Source organism: Marmota monax, unplaced genomic scaffold (genome assembly GCF_021218885.2).
Source record: "Marmota monax isolate L192 unplaced genomic scaffold, Marmota_monax_Labrador192_F-V1.1 WCK01_AAM20220418_F8-fsc00055, whole genome shotgun sequence".
NCBI classification, from domain to species: Eukaryota; Metazoa; Chordata; class Mammalia; order Rodentia; family Sciuridae; genus Marmota; species Marmota monax.
Genome location: NW_026695205.1, coordinates 3028164 through 3049035, shown reverse-complemented (window position 1 = coordinate 3049035; position 20872 = coordinate 3028164). Strand labels below are relative to the sequence as shown.

At 45.1% G+C, this 20872-nt stretch overlaps 1 protein-coding gene across 6 annotated transcripts in view; it reads right to left on the bottom strand.

The window, feature by feature from the left end:
* Nucleotides 1-20872, bottom strand: part of Astn1 (astrotactin 1) — a 287512-nt gene that overhangs the window by 172596 nt on the left and 94044 nt on the right. For all 6 annotated transcript variants that reach the window (XM_058574484.1, XM_058574487.1, XM_058574485.1 and 3 more), the window contains exon 2: nucleotides 13468-13655. In XM_058574484.1, the coding sequence (XP_058430467.1) occupies nucleotides 13468-13655 (188 nt within the window). The remainder of the gene's footprint in view (nucleotides 1-13467; nucleotides 13656-20872) is intronic.

Below are 20872 nucleotides of genomic sequence, written 5' to 3'. Positions count from 1 at the left end.
CGGCTTTCAGGAGGACCAAAGGCTTTCAGCTTTCCCTGCCTCCTCACCATGACAGATGAGAGCTACAAACTGCGTGGACCCCACGGCCACCCTGAGGTTCAACGTACTCCAGCACCTGCTGTAACTCCAGCTTTTACTCTCTCAGTGGAGAAAGCACATGCGAATGCAAGTCAAGTGCAAATGACCTTCTTAGAGGTCATTTATAACTCAAGCTTCACTCTAACAGGAAAAAGGAAACCCGTACAAATTTTAGCACTTTGCCTATTGTTAGAATCAAACACACTTGTCACATCTTAACAACTGATGGGGACTTACCAGGTATCATGACTCTACCTGCAAACTGCAGAAGTGTGAAAGTGGCTACTGAGGACAGGAAAACAAGGCACTGTCGGATTTGTCCAAAGGCCGGGCCAGGAGGAGCCCTGCACACTACTTCATACCACACGTCTCAGCCCTCCACCTAACCTCCACCTACACCAGGCCTCAGAATACTCAAGACGGAGTCTCTGGAAATCTTTCACAGGGATTTTGCTCATGATCAATCAAAAAAAATCATCATAACTATTATATAAATTAGTTATTCATATTATTAGCTATACTTTAAAATTTTACTTATTCATACAATAGTATTACATATATGTATGTATGTATGTGTGTATATAATATTGGAGGCGAGATGGCCTTGTGACCCACCTACTTCTGGTGTGAGTGACAGTCTTCCCCTAAGGTGTGAATAAGTGAAAGGAGAAAGAGAAGTGAGGAAATGGAGTCACAGCCACCAGAGATGTGACCAGAAGGGTTGAGACAGAGGAAATGCACCGACTGAACCCGCCCCTGTCCCAGCAGTGCCATTTATCAGGATGTCACTTAGCCATTCAGCCTCATCCAGTTCTGTATCTGGTCAGACTTGCTCAGCCTTCCTCCAAGGGTTGTTCGTTCATTCCCAAAGTCCCTTTTGGCCTCTCAACAAAAGGCCAGGCCCTCCCCTAGGATACAGAGACATACAACCCTCTCCACTGCCCACGCCCTCAGAGGAGCTATGCATAAGCACAGATAAGGACAGTGAAGCCACAGGCAGCAGGGATTGCACAGCCCCACCCCTAAGCCAGCCCAGAGGACAGGTGGCAGGAAGGGCCTCCTGGAGGGAGTCATGGGGCAGAGCTGAATGTAAAGCAGAATAGGAAGAGGTCCTTTCACTCACAGCAAAGGAGAGACGTTCTAAGGCAAAAGGCCAGATAAGTGATAAGTGTGCTGAGAACCAGTGAGGCCCACCTGGGAGGAGGTCACAGGGGCGCCCTGCAGCCCCCAGCCCTGTTACTCAGCAAGGAGCAGCCCAGGCCTGTAGGACTTTCCCTTCTAAAGCAGCTATTTCCCCCTCCTAGAAGAGGGCACAGGCAGCTGAAGCCACTAGGTTCATGAGAAAGAAGCAGAAAAACACTGACTGGGAAGCTGGCCAGCACCCACTCTGCCTCCGGCTTCACTCAAGTCACTCGGGCAGAGGATAAATGTCCTCTTCTTAAAGGACTCAAAGTCCTCCAGAGGAGACTCTGGGAGATTCCCCCTAATCGAAACCCCCAAAGCTGGAAGTCGGAGACCACTCTCTCAGCCTGCTCCTCGTGTGGTCTTGGAGCCACTCCACCCTGCCAGCAAAGGTGGGGGACCTGGAGGAGCAGAGCTTCCAGCCCTGGGCAAGCCGTTCAGCAGTCGGGCAGCTGCAGAGAGGCCCCAAGCGAAGAGCTGTCAGCCACCAAGCCCCTTCCAAAGAACCAGCCAGAGGCCCCCCATGGAAAGTGACAGCCCCCGACCAGATGGAAGTTCTTCAGTTCCCCCTGCAGCCACACAAGCCCAGCACGTCTCCCACAGACCATCATCTCATGTCCATAAACGGAAGGAAGGAGAGCAGGGCTGCTGCAGGGAAGGAAGAAAGTTTTCTCCACACGTTAATTTCCAGTATGTCAGACAGGGTCTAGTGTCCCATATGTCCCTCACTGCCATGATCCGAGAAGGTAGCAGCCCAAGGGGACTCTCAAGGTCATCCAACCTGGGATTTGGGGGCAGAGGACATAACCCATCTATGCTGTCCTGGTATGTGGCACACCAATTGCTGGCAAAGGGTTGGACATTTTTATTTATCATTAATTTTTATAAAAGATTAGCTTTCTCAGTATGAATTGAAATAATTAACCACAATATCAAAGCCATAATTTTCATCTCAGATAAGATGGAAATAAGTTCAAGCTGCAATATTCAGTCGATTTAAATAAAAAAATATCCAGAAAATGCTAAATACAAATTGTATTAAAATGTGGTCCCCAAACAACAACAAAGAAACACGAATCCCTAAAGTTTGGAGAACAGTTATCTCAGTCGAGCCTGACATTTTCACATCAGAAAACAGATTCAGGAAGATCAAGATGAAGTCTCACCGACTTCTGCCGGGGAAGGACTGCGATCAACGGCTCCTGACTTGGATCTGGGTGCTGCCACCGGACCTCAGGTGACCTCAGGCTGCTTGTCTCCCAGGCCTAGCTCTAGTCACTGCTGAGGAGTAACAGGTTTGATGAAGTCTCTGTGAATATCCTGGGTCTAGGCCGGGACCACACTGCTGCAGAAATACTCTGTAAGCAGAGTCTCAGCTGGGACCTGTTGGTATTGCCCTGTCCCCAACCCAGAGGGAATCCAAGGACATTGATCATGACTTGGAGAGGCCAGGGCCTCAGATGCTGGGCTCTAAGACACAGCACTGGGGAGAAAAGGGCTAGGATCAACACACAGCTGAAAGCCCAGGGATGGCGACTTGGGTGTGTGTGCTCCAAGACATTTAGAGAATGAGAGGGAGGCTTTGACCTCACTGTTGGGAGCAGAGCCCGTCTAGGTTTGTCCTCTGTGACAGCTTACCTCACTTTGCAAGAATATGGCTAGGGCCCATGAGTGCCAGATGCTGACATGGCCGTTCTTACAAACCCCAAATGCCTACACGTCTTAGTCCCAAAGCCATCCATCTTCTCCGTCAGACAAGGTGTAGGACAGAAGGAAATGAGGGCTGTTCCTTTAGTAAGCACCTGGTGTCTGAGCTCCCGTGCAGATCTGCAGAATAACGCTATCTTTCTTCACGGTACTGGGATGGCAGAATTCCACCTCCGGAGATCTCAAGTAGTTGTATAAATCCCGAATGTTGGGATTGTAGCCAGGGCCCAGCAGGTCTCCGATACTATTCATTGGTACCAGCCACAGCAGGATACATCAATGGCCCGACACCTCATGCAGCCCAAGTCAGAAAGCCACTTGCATCATCTGGGGCTTTTCACAGGCATCAGCAACACTGGTAGGGGAATCAGCAGGGGCATCATAAATAGGAAGGCAGCAGCAAAAAGCACCTGACCTTCTCAGATATGTCACGGAGACCCCTCCACAATCTAGGGGAGGACCACTGACATCAGCCTCTCACAGAGGTAAGACATTTAATGAACTTCAGCAGATACCGAAAAGTGTCACCGCTGGTTTTATAAGACAAGATCTAAAACTGTTTCGTCTACCCTGAGCCTCATCTGCAAGGTGAGAGCCACCACTACCTCCTAAAACCATCAGGTATCTGTCCCCACACAAACCCAACTTATCATGACATCATGTCTGGAAGCATAATTCTACTTTCATTCTTAAACAATTATATTCAGTCGTTTGCTGCAAGGGAGTGTTTTAACACAGCCTGGCATTTCATAAAAGTCTACTGTGTGCATCAAAGTTGAAACCGAGCAGGAGCCATCAGACTTACAGGGGAGAAAATAGCATATTTGCTAATAAGCATCCTATTTAAACTTCTCTTGTCAAGTCTAGGCACAGTGTTGTTTTCAACATCTGTCTCTGCTAAACCCATCAGTACCTCTCAGAAGAGGTTAATGTGCTTGGATTTCTTCTGAATTGGTGAATACCACATGCCTTCAATTTATAGCAAGAACAATCTTTGTCAAAGCCTGCCTTAAGTGACAATTATAACCAATCTGTGAGGATCGGGCTAAATCTAACAAGTTAACCATTTTTCACATTGCAAATAGGACCTTGATACTTCTCCCAAGTTGTGAGATTCTAGACTTTGAAGACAAAATGAGGAGAATGTACTAAATCAACCTGAAAAACAAACAAACAAAAAAAAAAAATATGGACTCTACTCCAAATGTGGCCCGCTGGCCATTTTTATAAAATTTTATTGGCATTCAGTCATGCCCATTCATTTACATGGTGTCTATGGCTGCTTGGGTACTGCATTGCTAAGTTAGTGGTGGAAACAGAGCTCAGAGGCCTTACCATCTGGCCCTTTAAATACCCCAGGCCTAGATAACCACTGCCATTGTCCATGCTAGCTAGCATTCTGTCCATGGGTATATGGCTGGCTACACCTACTAAAGCAGCCAGGGCTTGAAGTCAGATTTAAAGCAACCTGAGGTCTACGAGAGAATCCCAAAACTTTAGTGATCAGAAGACCATGAGGGAAAGACGATGATTGGGAGGAAAGAAAATGGCACCAGGAATCAGAATGTCTGAGCTTTTACAGCAGCGTTGGCCGTGAACATCAGCCCCCAGTCTATGCCTGTTCCTTGTCAGGAATGAGAGGAATAACAATCCGGGTATGTGGATGCCTGGGCAGGAAAGCAAGTCCCATAATGACATCATTTGGTTTGATTAAAAAAAATAAATTAGTGAAGTTCTTCCAGGGATGTTGGAGCTAGGATTAACATCCTTAACCACAGGCCACCTGCTAGGAAACCCTGTAAACAGTGAAACAGATGTGGCCTAACAATGCCCAGGACGTACATGGCCACATCCTACAGTTTGTCACGGCCTATTCTATTGCCCTGATGTCTCTAATTGCCTCAATCTTCCCCCTGAGCCCAGCTCCTCCAGGACTCCTATAAGAGGTTGCTATGATCCCATCTACTTTTCTGGCTCCCTGAGGTAGTGGGTCCCTGGGTAACACATTGCAGGCAGAATTGTTACAGGCAGCTTGCATAGCACCCCAAGAGTTTACCTAGCTAATATTTACTGGATGCTTCCCATGGGTCCAGCACTGCAGGAAGTGCTTGATAAGCATCAGCTTATTTAATCATCAGAAGAGCCCTGTGAAGTCGGATGCATCCTTACCCCCACTTTATAGGTACGGAAAGTGAGTTTAAAGGACACTTGTACAAGGACACTAAAAAAATCTGTGGTAGTGGTAAAGTATGATTTAAATGGTCTCCCTGGTAGCAAAGCCCTTGCAGTAAACTACGTCACTAAAATTCGATACCATGAACTGAGAGGCCTCGCTGGCTTCTCAATAATTAGTGTGAACTTAGAGCCAACCCCAGGCTTCTTCGGAATGGTTGGTCTTATTGTCCAGGCCAGCTCTGCACCATTTGAAGCTCAGAGACCACACCATGATAGCTTCATCCCCAGAGGCTCTACGAGACATCTTAACCTTCATCAAGTGAAGGGACTCTGCTCTGTGAGCTAAAAGAAGTAAAAGACTCCACAGCTGGAAAACCGGAGAAGTCAGCCAATTCTGATGCCACCAGCTAGGAGAATCTTGTGGCAGAAATGAGTCTGACTTCAGAAGCCTTGAATCCTGGCTTCACCTCTCAGGGCCTTTGTGACCTTGGGCCTATGATTTACTTTCCCTCTGCCTCAGTGTTCACATCTGAAAAGTGGAATTAACACCTATTTCACAAGGTTACTATGGAAGTTGATTGATAACTATGCATAAAAGTGATCCCCGTACAGGACCAGCGATACCAAGGGTTAGTAAGTGTTAGCTTTATTACTACGAATATTACCAGTTTTGAATATTGATTTAAACCCAAAGGAGATTATGACTCCTGCTTTCAAAAGGATCTTCAGGGATTTGGAGGAACTAAATACTCAAAAGTAAATTGTTGGCTTCTATATCCAGTGAACTAAATTGCTGAACAGAATATTACATCAAGTGGTTAAAAGACATTGGTATCCTTATGAAAATTTGCCCTCTTAGTTATATTCCTTGCTATCTGGAAAGATGGAGAAAGATAAGGGCCTCTATGAATATCAGAAAAGAGAAGAACAGAACCGCAAAGAAGGTATAAAGAACGGAAGGAATGAAAAAGAGTGGAGATACCACACCTGGGACCTGGTTCTGCCAAGGGCCATCCTTGAACCTTACATATTAACAAAGTGTTTAAATGCTCTGTGAAAGCAGAATCCTTTCTTACTCATCTTTTGCCTAGTTAGTATCTAAAAAAATATCTGAAGCCTAGAGAATATTGTGGAATCCAAGAATCAAAATCTAAATGAATGAATGAGTCAATGATTCTTTTAAGTCAATAGTAGGTAGGTCAGTAAGGCTTTTAAAATACTTTTATATGTTTCCAAAAATTTCCTGTGGAAACGTGAGAGTTTACAAATGAAGAAGGCCAAGCTTATTGTTACACGACTTTCACAATTTTGGAGTTGAAATTTCCCAACTACTCTCTTTTCCTCCTGCCAATAAGCCCACTGGCAGCTGTGAGTTGGTGAGGCGAAAGCCAAGGTGAGCAGGTGGGTTTAGCAGAGCTGAACAGAGTCTGAGCTTCTGGGGTGAGCGGCCTGGTGGAGCCACAGAAAGAAAGATCCACGTTCCAACATGGCGGTGGGGTCCTAGTGCGCATGGAGTTGTTAGAGTCAAAGGAACAATGGGGCAAAGTGTCAGATTAGTCTCAACAGACAAAAGTCAGCTAAAAATAAGAGATGCTAAAGAAATGGGAGATAATTATATACTGACATTCACTGTGGGCCAGGGGAGGAGTTGGGTGCTTCTCAAAGTAAGAAACTAGACTCTACTGTAGACTACCACCATTCGAATTCTAGCTCTGCCAACTAATGGTTGTTTAACTGTGGGTAAGTCACTTAGCCTATCTAGACCTCATTCCCCTCATCTGAAAAATGCCCTGATAATAAATCCTACTTCGTAATGTTGTGATGAGAAAAAAATAACAATCTATATCAAAAGCACTTGCAATAGTTTCTGATGCATGGGAAATGAAAAATCAGATTTCGACCATATGTAGATGATGATGGTGAGGGTGATGTCTCAGATATCTCCCGATTGTCCTATCAACTCTCCAAGTTACATCTTAATATGCCTGTTGCACTGAAAGAAGCAATCAGGGAAGCACTGTTGTTGAGCCTCTGCTAAAGGAAATGACACCCAAGTGTGAGAGGAGCAGGAGTGTGCTGTGTAAGTCCACCTCCTCACAACCACAGCCAGCAGGAGGACAGACACACCCTCCTACAGGACAACATGACACGGCAATGAGCTCAATCCATCTGGGTAAGGAGTTAGATTGGGGAAGGGGAAAGCAAAGAATTTGACAGCAGGGGGGTCGAAGTTGGGAACACCGAGAAGCTGAGAGAAGTAAGAAGGGGCTACAGAGGAGGTGACTTGATGGGTCAAGGGAACTGCAAATATATTAAAGCATCAAAACGGAGAAACACTTACACTAGACAAAGATACTAACTCGTAGCAACAGAAGCAAGAGGAGCAAGTGCAAGAGTCCAGCCACGACTTCAGAGGCTGAGTGCTAATAACATAACTCGGATCCTGAACAACCCTCCAGTTCCAGGCTCCATGAAAATCTACGTATGGGATGTTCTAATCAGGAGAACTACAGTGAAACTCCATTGCAGATAGAGGCCGAGGGAGTCTCCACTCTCTAAAGCTGAAGAGCAGGTCCGTACATTCCTTCTACAGATGAGATAATGAGGCTTCCGAAAAGGTCAGCAGATTACCTGAAGTGGTAAAGCCAGGGTTTGCTGCTCACTCTTCCAACTCTAAATGGAGGACAGCTCTCCCTTATAGACCAGCTCTTACTTTACACAGAGAGCACCAAACAAGCACGGAGTCCATGAGCCACTGAAAAGGCCAACAGACCCGATCCCTGTGCCTGATGCATCTTGGCAAGAGACGCAGAGCCAGGCGAGGGAGGCTTCTAAGCCAAACCTTACTTGGCCCCAGGACAGCCCCAAAGTGGACTCTGGAACCTCTGGGCTTTAGCACGTCCGCCTTCCATACAAGCAGAGCAAAGAGGTTTTGTTTCAGGGGTCTCACTGATTAATTTAGAAACTGCCCACCATCCTCCTCACAGAAGGCAAAACACTCAGTCATGGTTCGGCAGGTGGCCGTCTGACCAGTCAGTCAGTCCCGTGATGGATGGCTTGAATCGCTAGCAAGGTCTTCCTCAGATGAAGAAAGACGTGCTTTTTGTCTTTTCTGACTTATTACTTTGGTTCCGCCCATTTTGGAAACATAAGGCCTGTCTAAACTCCTCCTTCAGTTTCTTGAACCTCAGAAGGATGGACCCCGATAAATTAGGGCTTCCTGTTAGATGGAGCAAATATCAGTTGGCCATAAAACTGCAGAAGTGACCCTGATTAATGAATTTGCTAATGAATTTTTGTAACAGATTTGCTCTCTCTCTCTTCTCTCTCTCTCTCTCTCTCTCTCTCTCTCTCTCTCTCTCTCTCTCTCTCTCTCTTCCCATAGACACTTAATAAATATCTGATGGTCCCGATGGCATACAGTGATCACCTTGCTGGGGACTGCTCCTCTCCACCCTGGAAGTGCCATGCTCTATGAGTCAAGAAACAGCGCCTGGCAAAGTAGCATGTGACACTCGGGCAGCTGCTCTGATGAATGCAAACATAAGGACAAGGATGGGCACTTTGGCACAATGTCATCATTAGACCTCAAAGGTCCCCACAGGGGTGTTCTCGAAGGCCCCAAATATTAGTTTTCTAGAATGGAACTTCCCTAACTGCCCGTTCTACTTGCTGGACTCCGGGACACTATGATAACACCTGCAGCCTCTTTTGTCCCCAAACTTTGTTCTTTGCATTGTTTCTCTCAAGGGAGAACTCTGACCTTGAGCTTACCTGGAGTTCCCAGGACCAGGGAGCCTGGGGACAGGTGAAGGCCTCTGGTGGCAGGTAGTAGCCAAAAGGCATGGGAGCCTGCAGGTACTGACCAGTGGCCTTGACACATCTGGGCTAATGGTCCTGAGCAGCACCCAGGCTTGATTGATGGGTTTCATTCACAAAATGCTCATGGGGACACACAGATGTTCAAAGATACTTCCCCTACCCCCCACAATTGTGAATTGTGCCTAAGAAGGCTAACTATAAAAGACATTCTCTACCAGTGGGAGTCATCCCAATAAAAAATAGAGAGTCAAGCAGACAGACAGACAGGAATAAAACTGAAGCATTTTCAAAAGGGTGCTTGCTGTGAAAAATGTATTCAATCAGCCTATATGCATGTAAGAAATATATTAATACTGCTATCTTTAATGACAAAGATGAAATAAACAGATAATATTGACATTCTATTAGGCACCTTCAAATTCTTTTACAAGCTTTAAGAAGAAAAATGTACACCATAAATTAGCAGAAGTACAATATAGAAATTTAAATCCACAAATAGTGAATATCTGATGTACAGTAATATTAAAATCTAGTTTTCTGTGGAGTAAATAATTTGCCTTATCACTAAAGAATTTCTTGACTTTGGGTTTAAACTCCCACTCAGCTTTAATTTATCAATTCTGCTTCACTTGTTCAAGAGTTTGCAAAAGAGTATCTTTATGTACTTTCATGGTTCTAAATGTCAATTACCTTGCAAAATTTGAAATAAATCTCTTCAGCCAAGTTTGAATCATGCAGGAGGTTAAAATACATCATTTGACCCTCAAAGCAATAATATAAGATTATTTCAGGAGGGAAATCCAATTATTCTACACAAGGAAAAAAAATGGTGCCTCTTTGGAAAAAAATAATTCAAAAATTTTAGAATGTGATTGAAAAATAAAAAAAAGCAAAAGCTTTTTCAAAGTTTTAAATTGCCAAACTCCCAGCTGGGGTATTGCTTTTCTGCAAGCCCTCAATTTTGCTGATGACAGATTTATCCTGGGCACAGTATAAAGAGGACTTGCAAATACTCATTCATACAGAGTTTAAGGATACAGAAAAAGGTTTACTTGTATTTCCCACTCTATCATTGCTTGTATTTGTGTTTAAAACAAAAACATAGTAAATGCAAATTATGAAAATAAACAGTGGACCTTGGATTAAGAGGATGTAGATGAGATCAGTGTAAATACAAAACGAGAGAAAAGCAAACCTGAAGGGTTTCACAGACTCACCATTCCCTCTGAACAAAATATCGGAAGTATTTAGGATTATCAGTGAAGCTTTTAAATATACATTTTTTTTTTTTCAGCAAGGGAGTAAAGGTTGGACATACTCATGTTTGGAGGATAACCTCAACTCATCTCTTTTACAAACTATGTGACTTCAAACCCATCTGAAAACTGTCAATATTGATCATTACAGTTAATGAAAAAGAGCCCTGCTGCAATTATTTCATAACTAAGAGGACTGAGGTGATACAATCTCACTTAGGTTTGTTTCACTACCCAACACTGTTGCTAGTCAAAGGATTTCACTACTTTCTGGCTTTTAAAATGCTGCCATTCCAGATGCCTACTTTTCCTCCAAAAGATATGGTATAAAGTGAATCAAATGAAGTCTACCAATCCCCAGTCTCTTATGAAGAAGCCACCAGAGACCCCAGGAACAACATCTTCAAAAAGGATACCCTCAGGCTTCAGGCTTTGAAACTGTTTCTACAACAGAATCCTAAGGATTGGAGAGGCAGCCTGCAAGGGTGTGTGGTGTGGAATGGGAATGCAGCAGGGTTGGCTGCAGGATGCTCCATTGACCCAACACTCTGGACACACATGGGTTTACATCTTCAGCTCGCCCCAAGGTCTCTGTTCTCCTGCGGAGGTCAAAGACCTTCCTGAATCTTTCATGGACATGCTGGCCTGTCCACATCCAAGAGGCTGGGCCAGAGACAACACCAGAGTTCCCCCATCACCTTTTGCCTGTGCCCTTTTAACCTCTGCCTCCTCTGGTCTGGTGGAAAATTACCTAGAAAAAAAAAAAAAAACTGAAATAAAGCTGAAAGATGGTTATCTTCTACTTTATTTGGAAAAGACAGGATCATTGGTGGTCTGCCCTGGGGGACTGATAGCACACAAAGGAAAGATCTGATAGGGTTAAGGCTGACTCTTCTTCACTCTCAATTTCAGGTCCACTGTCCATTAATTCCTGCCCAGAGGATAGCATAAAAAAAGCATTAGTAATGTAGGGCTTCTCATAGGGTTGTCATATTTTAACAGTGCAGACAATTTCCTAATAAAAACCCTTTGGGATCCTCAGTCAGCACATTTCTGTTTTCAAAGCCTCCCACCCTCACAAACGTGTGTGCCCACACACACACACCTATCTGGAGAACTTTCTGGAGCACCTTATCCTGAGGATGGAAGTCCTTGCAGTACTGAAGCCATGGAGCAGCCACCAGGGCAAGCTTCAGACTGTCTTTGGAAGTTTCACACAACACTCCAGCCTCACCAGCCTCACCAACTGACAAATTGCCCGTCTCAAGTTCTAGAGATCACGGTCTTTCTATCAGACGTAGGCAATCTGATATTCTTCCTTGGAACTCTCTGTAAACTTTTCTTTACCCTATATGCTTTTTATGGCTTGGGGAAAAAAAAGACACACAGAAAAGAAAAGAAACCAGAGCTACTCATGACCACCACTGCTTCCCACATGGAGGGGTGGCTGGTGGAAAGTCCACCTGTGCAGCCTTCTTTTCAATCAAATTATCATGAAGACAATCCCATCCTTGCGCTGGTTCAGCTGATCTCATTTCTCTCTGGAAACTAGAAGCCGCACTGATGAAGAACCTTCCCTGAGAGAGAGGACATTGGGATTTGATTAAGGACACGTAGAAATTGTACCTCCTATGCATGCACCTCAATTACTCTGTCCATATGAGGTCTGGCAGCCTCCTTCACCTGCTGCCTCTGGCCTTACCTAGACATTGAGGTTTACCATTTGCTGTTCAAGGACTCTCTTTTCTGCACCACAAAGTACCTTGCATACGTGCAAGTATCCTGTGCACCAGTTATTTATGGGGGTGCTGACTGAAGAAAAAAAATGAGGAGCTTACATGCTGAGATTTTTATCAGAGATTTTTATGGGGAAATTTTCCATCCTCAATTTTTAGGTAATGGAGATTTGTATATATCTAAAATGTGCTCAGTTTCATTTATATCGAACTAAACAGTATATAGTGATGGTACCAGAGCAATGGGTGAATTAAAGTTAGACCATGGACCAAGGTGACTCTGTATCAAGTTATTAACAGTAAAATATCCCATACCCTCCCACACTAATAGATAATCAGTCAAGTCTCAATCTGCTATCAGGCTACCCTATGAGCAGACAATGTATCGGTTTATCAGTACAATAACAATATATGAAATGCCTGGTGAAACAGGATTTTCTATCTCCATTGGAAATTTAAGTCATTTATTCCACAATTGTTGATTAAGCATTAACTATATAAATGCACTGTTCTAGTTACTGGGGATTCATCAATAAATAAAACACCACCAGACACCCTCCCCTGAGAGACCTGCCATTGCACTTACTCTCTAGTGAGATTAGAGGACACAAGTTCCTAGAATTTTAGGAAGCATCTCTAATTTTCTTGATGCCTCACATTTCTACATAGAAGCTGGTGGTAGTTTTTAGCTGGGCCAGAGTGGGGAGCAAGTATCTATTGACATGCCCTTTATTTGTAAAGAGTAGAAAAAGCCAGGATGCTGATTTCTCCCAGCTGGGATAAAAGAAAAGAGGACTTGGTAGCAGCAAGCAGCTAGAGATTGAGTCACTCAATAAACATTTATGGAGCAGCAACTCTAAAATATGGTGATGTACGAGTTGAATAATTCCCTTCTAAGGCAACCCATTGTCCCACTTGACATTGTCCCTGGTTTATAAGGGCTACTCCATATCTGGATGTGGTCTTAGAGTGGTTGGGGAACTGTGCTGTACAAATACCTGCAACAGTTACTAGCAGCAGGAGGGGCTGCATTTCCCACAAATGGGGAGGGCACTTTTACCATGATCAGTGATCATTACGGGGTTGGGTCTCACAGAGCTATGTCTATGGCTGTGGTTTGGATCTTTTCATCTCTCAAAGATTCAGGTCTTGGAAGCTTGCTCCCCGAACAGTGGTATCGGGAATTGGTGGGGAGCCGTTAAGAGCTGGGGCCTAGTGGGAGCTGCTTGTCAAATAGGGCCATCCCTTTGGAAGGGGCTGCGGGACCCCAGCCTCTCTGGCTTCCTGTTTGGTGATGTTATTTCTGTTTCCCACATGCGCTCCTGCTGTTGCCATCTGCTGTGGTGTACTGCGGCAGAGACGGCCCTCACCCGAGCTCAGGTGGTGCAGACGCCATGTCCTTGAACCCCAGAACTGTAGGCTAAAACCTTTTTCCTCCCATGTAGTCTTCTGAGATATTTGATTAGGACAATAAAAAGCCACCTCACACGTTTATGGCCGTCTTTCCTTACCATGACTGAGATGTGCAGGATCCTCAGTTCCTCTTCGGCTGATTCATGCTGGGGCTCTTCCGTCGGGTCCTGCCCAGGAAGACTCGGGGCACCATCTTGGTGATGGATGTGAAAGAGCAAAGTGCCATTCTCCAGCCACTGCTGCCTCCAGCGTACTAGGGGGATGTCCTCCGTGTTCCCTGAGATCTCTAGAGAAGGAACACCAAAGGCAGGAGTAAGAATCTGAGCAAGGTTTTCATCTTCTTCCTCGACACTGTACCAACCAGCCAGTTCTGTCCGAAGGCAACATAAGGCTCCGACTACGGTTAGGCTGGACTCGCTGCTGCTCACAAAGCTCAAGGAAGGGAGGGATTCTCAGAAGAAAATTATCCCACATCAGTCTTTCCACCGTAAATCTAGTAAGCCAGGTTCTCACCCATTGAGAAAAATACTGAGGTGCAAATTCGAGTTCTTCCCCTAGTTCTATGATCAATAGCATCCTTTATGCAGCACAGTTTGAATACCTGATAACCCCCGAGGTAAATACAAGGTTGTTTGACTCTTGTAAATTTGAAAGTGTGAGTTCCCCAGCAATTACTCCTAGACACACCAGTGAATCTACCATGGAGAGAGTTGGTAATTACTGTGCAGAGAACTGGCATTTATGGAATAGTCCTGGAAGGTTACTGCAGAGCTGCTGGGGCTGACAGGCTATTTCCAAAACCACAATCATTTGCTGCATAGTCCACTGGAGATGTCGGATAACTTGCTATGACAGGTAAAGTAATGTTTTAATTCCCTTAATTTTTTTTTTCTCTTCAGCCTTGAAAGCAGAGGGGGAATGCATGAAGAGGAGGAGAGAAATCAAATCATGCAAACACTCACTTGCTTCTCAGGGGTCCAGATCAAAGCAGTGGACTACCATCAACAACAAAACCCCCAAATCTTGCTCTGCACTTTGCACTGTAGTAGATGTTAAGGTAGCGCTGCAGAAATACCCTGTTGTGTGCACATCCTTCTCGCTTATATTCCTAAGTAATATTATATGAGAGCTTTGAGACATCCCACAGTAGAGAAACTGATTAACCCAGCCCTCCCTGAACTTCCTTCAGCCCTGAGACCATTTTATCTTTAACAACTATTACCACACTATGGGACTGGTATTCTGCTGAACATATTTTAACAAACCATTGCTTTATAAAATTTTATTTTTTAAAAAACATGGCTTCTTCTCCAAAATGTATCACCTTTAACAACAACAATAAAAAAATGTATGTATGTGTGTGTGTGTGTATAATTTATATATTCACACACACACACACACACACACATACACACACATATATCCCAGAGACATAAAAAAGATTTTTTTAGATACATTTAGAATGTATTCTCATCAAGTATCATAACCATAAAGAGGAAAGCAATTTCAAATATTTATGGAGTTTATAAACACCTTTCACTATTTGTGGGAGGGCACAAATGGCATTATTTAATTATTTAGCCCTTCACCTGTTCAGCAGACATTGGGCAAGCATTGCACACCAGGTCCTGTGCTAGGCTCTTGGGTGCTAACTGGAACCAGGCCCTCCACAAGTTCCCCAATGCCACCCAGAGTGAGCGATGGTGGAAAGTGTTACCCTAGGCACGTGACTAGGTTTCGTGGGGGCAAAGGAGAAGGAAGCAGTGATCGTTCCTGGGCAGGGGGAGGAAGGAGGAGGAAGGCAGTCTCCTTAGAGGATGGTGACACTGGTGCTGGGCCTGGTGAACAGTACGTGGAGTTCCTCTCAACAGGTAAAGGAACAGGTATGAAGACACGAATCGTACAACCAGAGATATGAAAAATTGTGCTGTATATGTATAATAAGAATTGTAATGCATTCTGCTGTCATTTATTTTTTTTAAAAATATTAAAAAATCATATTTTATCAGGTTTAAATTATGAAAGTTATTAGTACATAACAGTGATCTTTCTAATGATTTCACTAAGTATGAATAAAAGTATTATGAATAAGAAATATATATATATATATATATATATTATGATGGTTTGTTTTTTCAATATGGCAATCATAAACAGCAAGATACTCTTATTTTGTTGAATATGAATATCAATTCTTCTGGATGAGAATCTTATAATAGTTTAACATTTGTGAAACTCAATAAATTTTACATTTATCACCCTTTTCAAAAAAAAAAACAGGTAAAGGAGGGAAAGGATGTTCAGGAGAAGTAGGAAGAGAAGGAGGGAGAACATCAGTGGGCCCTTTCTGGTAGGCCACTGAGAAGGTTCATGTGAGCCATAGGTCACTAGGCTGTTCCAGAAGGATGCTGATAGGATTACCAATCTCGTCCTGCTGTCCCACACACCAAGGAGAAGAGCAAACTGGACAGTGTAAAAGAGGCTGAAAAATGGTGACCAGAGCCCCCTTCACGCTCAGCCCCCCTCCCCAATCGCCCTGTTGGGTTGGTGCCATCCAGTCTGGAGCATGACTGGTACAGCACAGGAAGTGAGGATAAAAGATCCCCTGCACCTTGGTCCTGCATGGCCCCCCTCTGTTAAGTGCAGTGGGGACACAGGCTTCCGAGTCCATCTTTCCCCTGAGGAGGCTTTCCTGATTTCCAGGTGGGGAGAAACCCTCAGGAAGGTGGGTATTTGGAGCAGCAGCTACCTTGCAAATCCTCAGCACAGATGCCACAATCACTTGGACTCTGACCCTTCTAACCAGTCCTCAGGCCTTCACAAGCACCAGGAGAGAAATGCCCCACCCCCATAGGTCCTGCTGTGCAGTACAGTAGAAACCAAGCTGTCTCCTCTTATCACAGACAAAACAAAACAAAACATAAGCAGCCCAGCTCAGAAGAGAGAACCCAAGGCACGATTAAATCACCCAGAGCAACACGCATCCAGCCTCCTGCTTGCACCGGCCCACACTGCCTGGGACACATCCCACACCTATCTGAGTGCCACTGAGCCCTTCCTGTGACCACTGAGGAGGATCTAGGGCCTCCTGCCTCCAAATCACTTAACAAACTGGATTTCTGTTTCCCAGGAGATCCTCATCAAGTAGGCCAGGCCCATTACCTCTCTTATGACTAGGGAAGCAAAAACGAGGAAATACCTGGATTGTCACCCCAGTGTGACACAGAACAGGGACTGAGATGGCCCAACTATTAGATCCCTTCCACCCCCAACACAACCAGCAGGCAGCTGGTCTCAGAGTTCTCACAGAGGAAATGCCAGCAGAGGTCACACGGTCTTTCAGGATCTTTTATGTCACACTATTTTGCATGAGGTCTTAGTATGCCATGACTTCTTTTAAAATTGAGATATAATTTGCATGCCATAAATTCACCCTTTTGAGGTCTATCATTCACTACATTGAACAACCTTCACCATGGCCTAAGTTCAGAACACCTTCATCGGCTCAAAAAGAAGGCCCATATCCATAAGCAGCCCAAGACCCCTTCAGAGGAGGAAGATGTTCTGCCACACCATCCTCGGAGTGGGGGCACCTAGGATATCACAGATGCAGTGGAGGATGGACCAAGTGCACCCACCCGTGGGTCAGTGGGCTGCTAGCACAGAGGCCTTGCCTTGCAGGCCCGCCCACCAAACCCCTTTGTGGGTTATTCATGTCCATCCTTCCAATGGGGACATCATGATTTTGCCCAGATAGACTCACCACAGAGGGGAAAGGGGAAGGAAAGAGGCCACCTTGCCTGCCAAGAGCATCATCAATGTTTAGTTTCAAGATAATTAGACAATGATAGCTTCTTCTTGGATTTTTCCCCCTCTCTTGGCAGAACTGACATGGAAGAGCTCAAATCTAAACAGGAACTTATTTACTTATGCTATGTCTGGCCTGGTCAACTAATGAAAAACCACACAGGGCACAGTAAATGTCAATTTCTTCCCCAACAGGACTGAGATCAGAACTTGGAAAATCTGTGTAATCACTGTGGTCTGGGCTTTAGCAGAATATCTCAAGAAGAGGAAATGCAAGACAGCACAGTCCTGAAACCCCCGAAGGGTAAGTTATAGGAGGTGACAAAATAGTCTGGTCCAAAGCCACCCGAGGGTTGCCAAAGAAACTCCCAGGGAAACTTCTCTACAATGTACTAAATAAAACAAGTGCCAGGAGGATGCTGCATGGACATCTGAAGATGCCACAGGCGTCACACCGTGGAGCCAGGATACCTGGAAACGCAAGGCTGTCCTGACTTCACCATGTCCGTTCTTCCTTTCCACAGACCTCACATCCCTTGGCACCTCCCCAAATTCTAGAACTGCCTGGAATGCATGGAAACCAGGGTGCCATTTATTCTAACGTACATCTTTCTGGAGCACAGTTTGCCATTCAGAAAATTGGGCTACGTGGCTCCTCCTCTCAAGGAGCTTTCCCTCTAGCAGGAAAGTTAAGCCATGGCCATGAATAAGCCCTTTGCGTAGTAATAGCAGTGCTGAGGTAGAGGCTGGAGCTTGGCTGGGTGCACATGGATGGCAAGAAAGAACATGGGTCAAAACATCGGGGAGGCAATTTCAGATGAAGAGTATATGCAAAGGAACAAAAGGATAATACAAGTGTGCAGAAACACAGGAGGCAAGGCTGCCGTAGGGAGGATGTAGAGAAGAATGGCAGCAGACCTAGGCGAAATTCAGCTCGGTGCCAACTGCCAAGGTTGTGAATGCCAGTTTAAGGAGTTCAGGGCTAATGGCACGTCGTCCATGGTTTTGCTCAGCAGAATTGTGCATTAAGTCACCATTTAGATGGATAAGAAGACCCAGAGAGAGAAGGGAAGATGAACTCCACTCGAGTCTCACCGTGACTCTGAGTGCTGTGTTCTGCAGGAACTAAAACTGTGAAGCAGAAAGCAGGCTAGGCACGGTCCGAGGAACTGTGGATAAGTTGCTCAGCTTTGAGTTTTCTCGTCTGTTTAAGAGGATCTGGATAGATGAACTTCAAGATCCGTTTGTAACTTTGATATCCCACAATTCTAAGTCAGGAAGGGATATTAAGTTCAGTGTTCCAAACGATGTCACACATTCTCTCAAGTATAACCCCGGCTCCTTCCCTGCTGTCCCTGGGCACACAGGCTGGACAGGTTTGAAAGGATTAGATCAGTGCGTCCCAGACCCAGGCCCTCTTCACACTGGACCGCAGACGATAAGAAAGACTCTCATTCATGCTCCTACAGACATGTGTGACTAAGAAAGAAAACTCACAGCTTCCTCAGCCACAGAGGGCTGCGATGGTAGGACGTCGGGCAGGGGAAGTCACAAGAGAGAATAATCTAGGATGGGGAAAGGCAGAGAGAAGGAGATGAGATGAAATCACTTTTAAATTAGCCTTAGTCATTGTTCTAAAGTTAGCTTGTGTGCTGTGAGCTTATCGTCTCTTTGTGGGGTTAGCTGAGGACACTCAAAACTTTGCTGCAAAACTCTTCCTTCCGGCTTGACAATTTCCCTTTATCACCCATGCCCTTTTCCTTCATAGGGTATGACCTCATGCTGAGAGTTCCCAGCCTGAGCTACTAAAGAAATCCATCATGGCAGGATCAGAATTTGCCCCAAAGGACCAGATCCATGATTTCCTTGTTCAAAGAGTTTGACTATTTAAATTCAAATATGGATTTTGAGCTCGGAAAATTCTGCAGGATCTTTTCATTCACTGAATTATGGTACAGTGGCTTAGAGCGGTCCTGGCATCCGGGGACCCTTTTTCACTCCTAGCAAGTCTGAGTTTCAAGCTGAATCCAGACGAGTCGTAATGAGGTTACCACGGTTGCCAAGGTCAAGGCGGGAGGAAGCATTAACTTGTCGATTCTTGGCCTCTTGTTGAGGGCATCTGAAGAACTGACCCTGTAGTCTTTCAAGGTTGAGGTTTTCACCCCCTGATGACCATTACTGACTGTTGAAAGACTTTGCTTAGATTTTCAAACTTGCTGTTGGTCTCAGAGCCTTTCATCCAAACCGAATTTAATACGCTTTCTCGGGGGTTCTCCGGAGCAGAGTTAGGAAAGGATTGGACCAACTGGAGGACCAGTGAAGTATACTGCTCTGAGAGGTCCCTGTTGTTCGAGGACTGGGAGGTGTCCAGGGGGGTCTTAGTTTTGCTTGGTTGTTTTTCCATTACGTTGAGTGTCATATTATGAATAGCCTTCTATCCCCCCTGAAATAATTACAAGGAAAAGAGGACATCTCTAAAAATAGAATCTAACCGTACCTCCACCTGTGCCATCTCAGTGGCCATTAGGAGTTTCCCTTGGTGATGAAGATTAAGCTCAGAACTACAGTAGTGATAAGCCGACTATCGAAAACTAAGAAGAACAAATGGACCCTGGCCATCAGATGGACACTATCACTAGGGTTACCAAGGATAGGCCTCCCACAGACAGAATTGGCCCCTTTTCTTTTGTTCTTTTTTACTTTCCTTTCTCCACCCTCTGATTTCAAAGTTTGAAAGATATTGATGGTGGGCCGCGTTTCCCACATGGTTTCATTATGGTCTTCTGACCGAAACCATTAACAGTGGCATTAACTTTCAACACCTCTGTAAGAAAATAACCTGCCGAAGTCAGGGGTTAATAACGGTAGGGGATCGCTAATTATCCTGCAAATCTTCACCCTGGTATCCAGCGTGACACAGTCTTTAATGTCTCTGGAACGGCAGCCTCCAAAGACCCCAACCTGTTTCATAAACAACCACAGCAGCATGTTAGTGTCCTGGCCATCTGTGAAGAAAGATGAGAGGCAGACAGAAGAAGGAGGTAGAAAGGACACAGTCGAGAGATGTGAGGAAATGAGACCAGCCAGGGAAACTGTGGCCTTGGGTGGAGTCAGGGGCCTCCACACTGCTCTCCAGAGGGACCATGTGGCATGGAGACCATCCCACACCCCAGAATGAGAGGGGTCAAAAAACAGCACCCTGCCAGGTCTGAGTTCAACCAGCACAGGTGCCAGGCACACGGAGGGTCTGCCTGAAGTCTGGGCCTTGAAACATCTGGCTACGTGGACAACAAAACGAGCAACCCTGTAGACAGGAGGTCTTCTGCCAAGATGTTCTGAGACCAATCAGCTCCCTGTCAGTGTGGGGCTGCTTCCTATCATGGCATCCACTGTCCTCTGCCTCCAAACAGGCTGGAGCAATGGCCTCAGAACCACATGGAACACCTGCTTTAGGGCAAGACAGTTTAAAACTTCAAAAATCTCTCATCCAACAGCCATTTTCTCAAGTAACCAGCACTTTCTGGAACTGCTGGGATTTGGAATAGAAATTTTCACGTGTACCCAGGTGAAAGATTATTGAAATTCTAATTCCCCTTCTCAGTGACATTTGCCCTCATGGTAAATACAAGAGGCTGGGAGTGTCACTGATCCAATGGAGAGAAACAGAAAGGCAGGTTAGAGACAGCCACACACAGG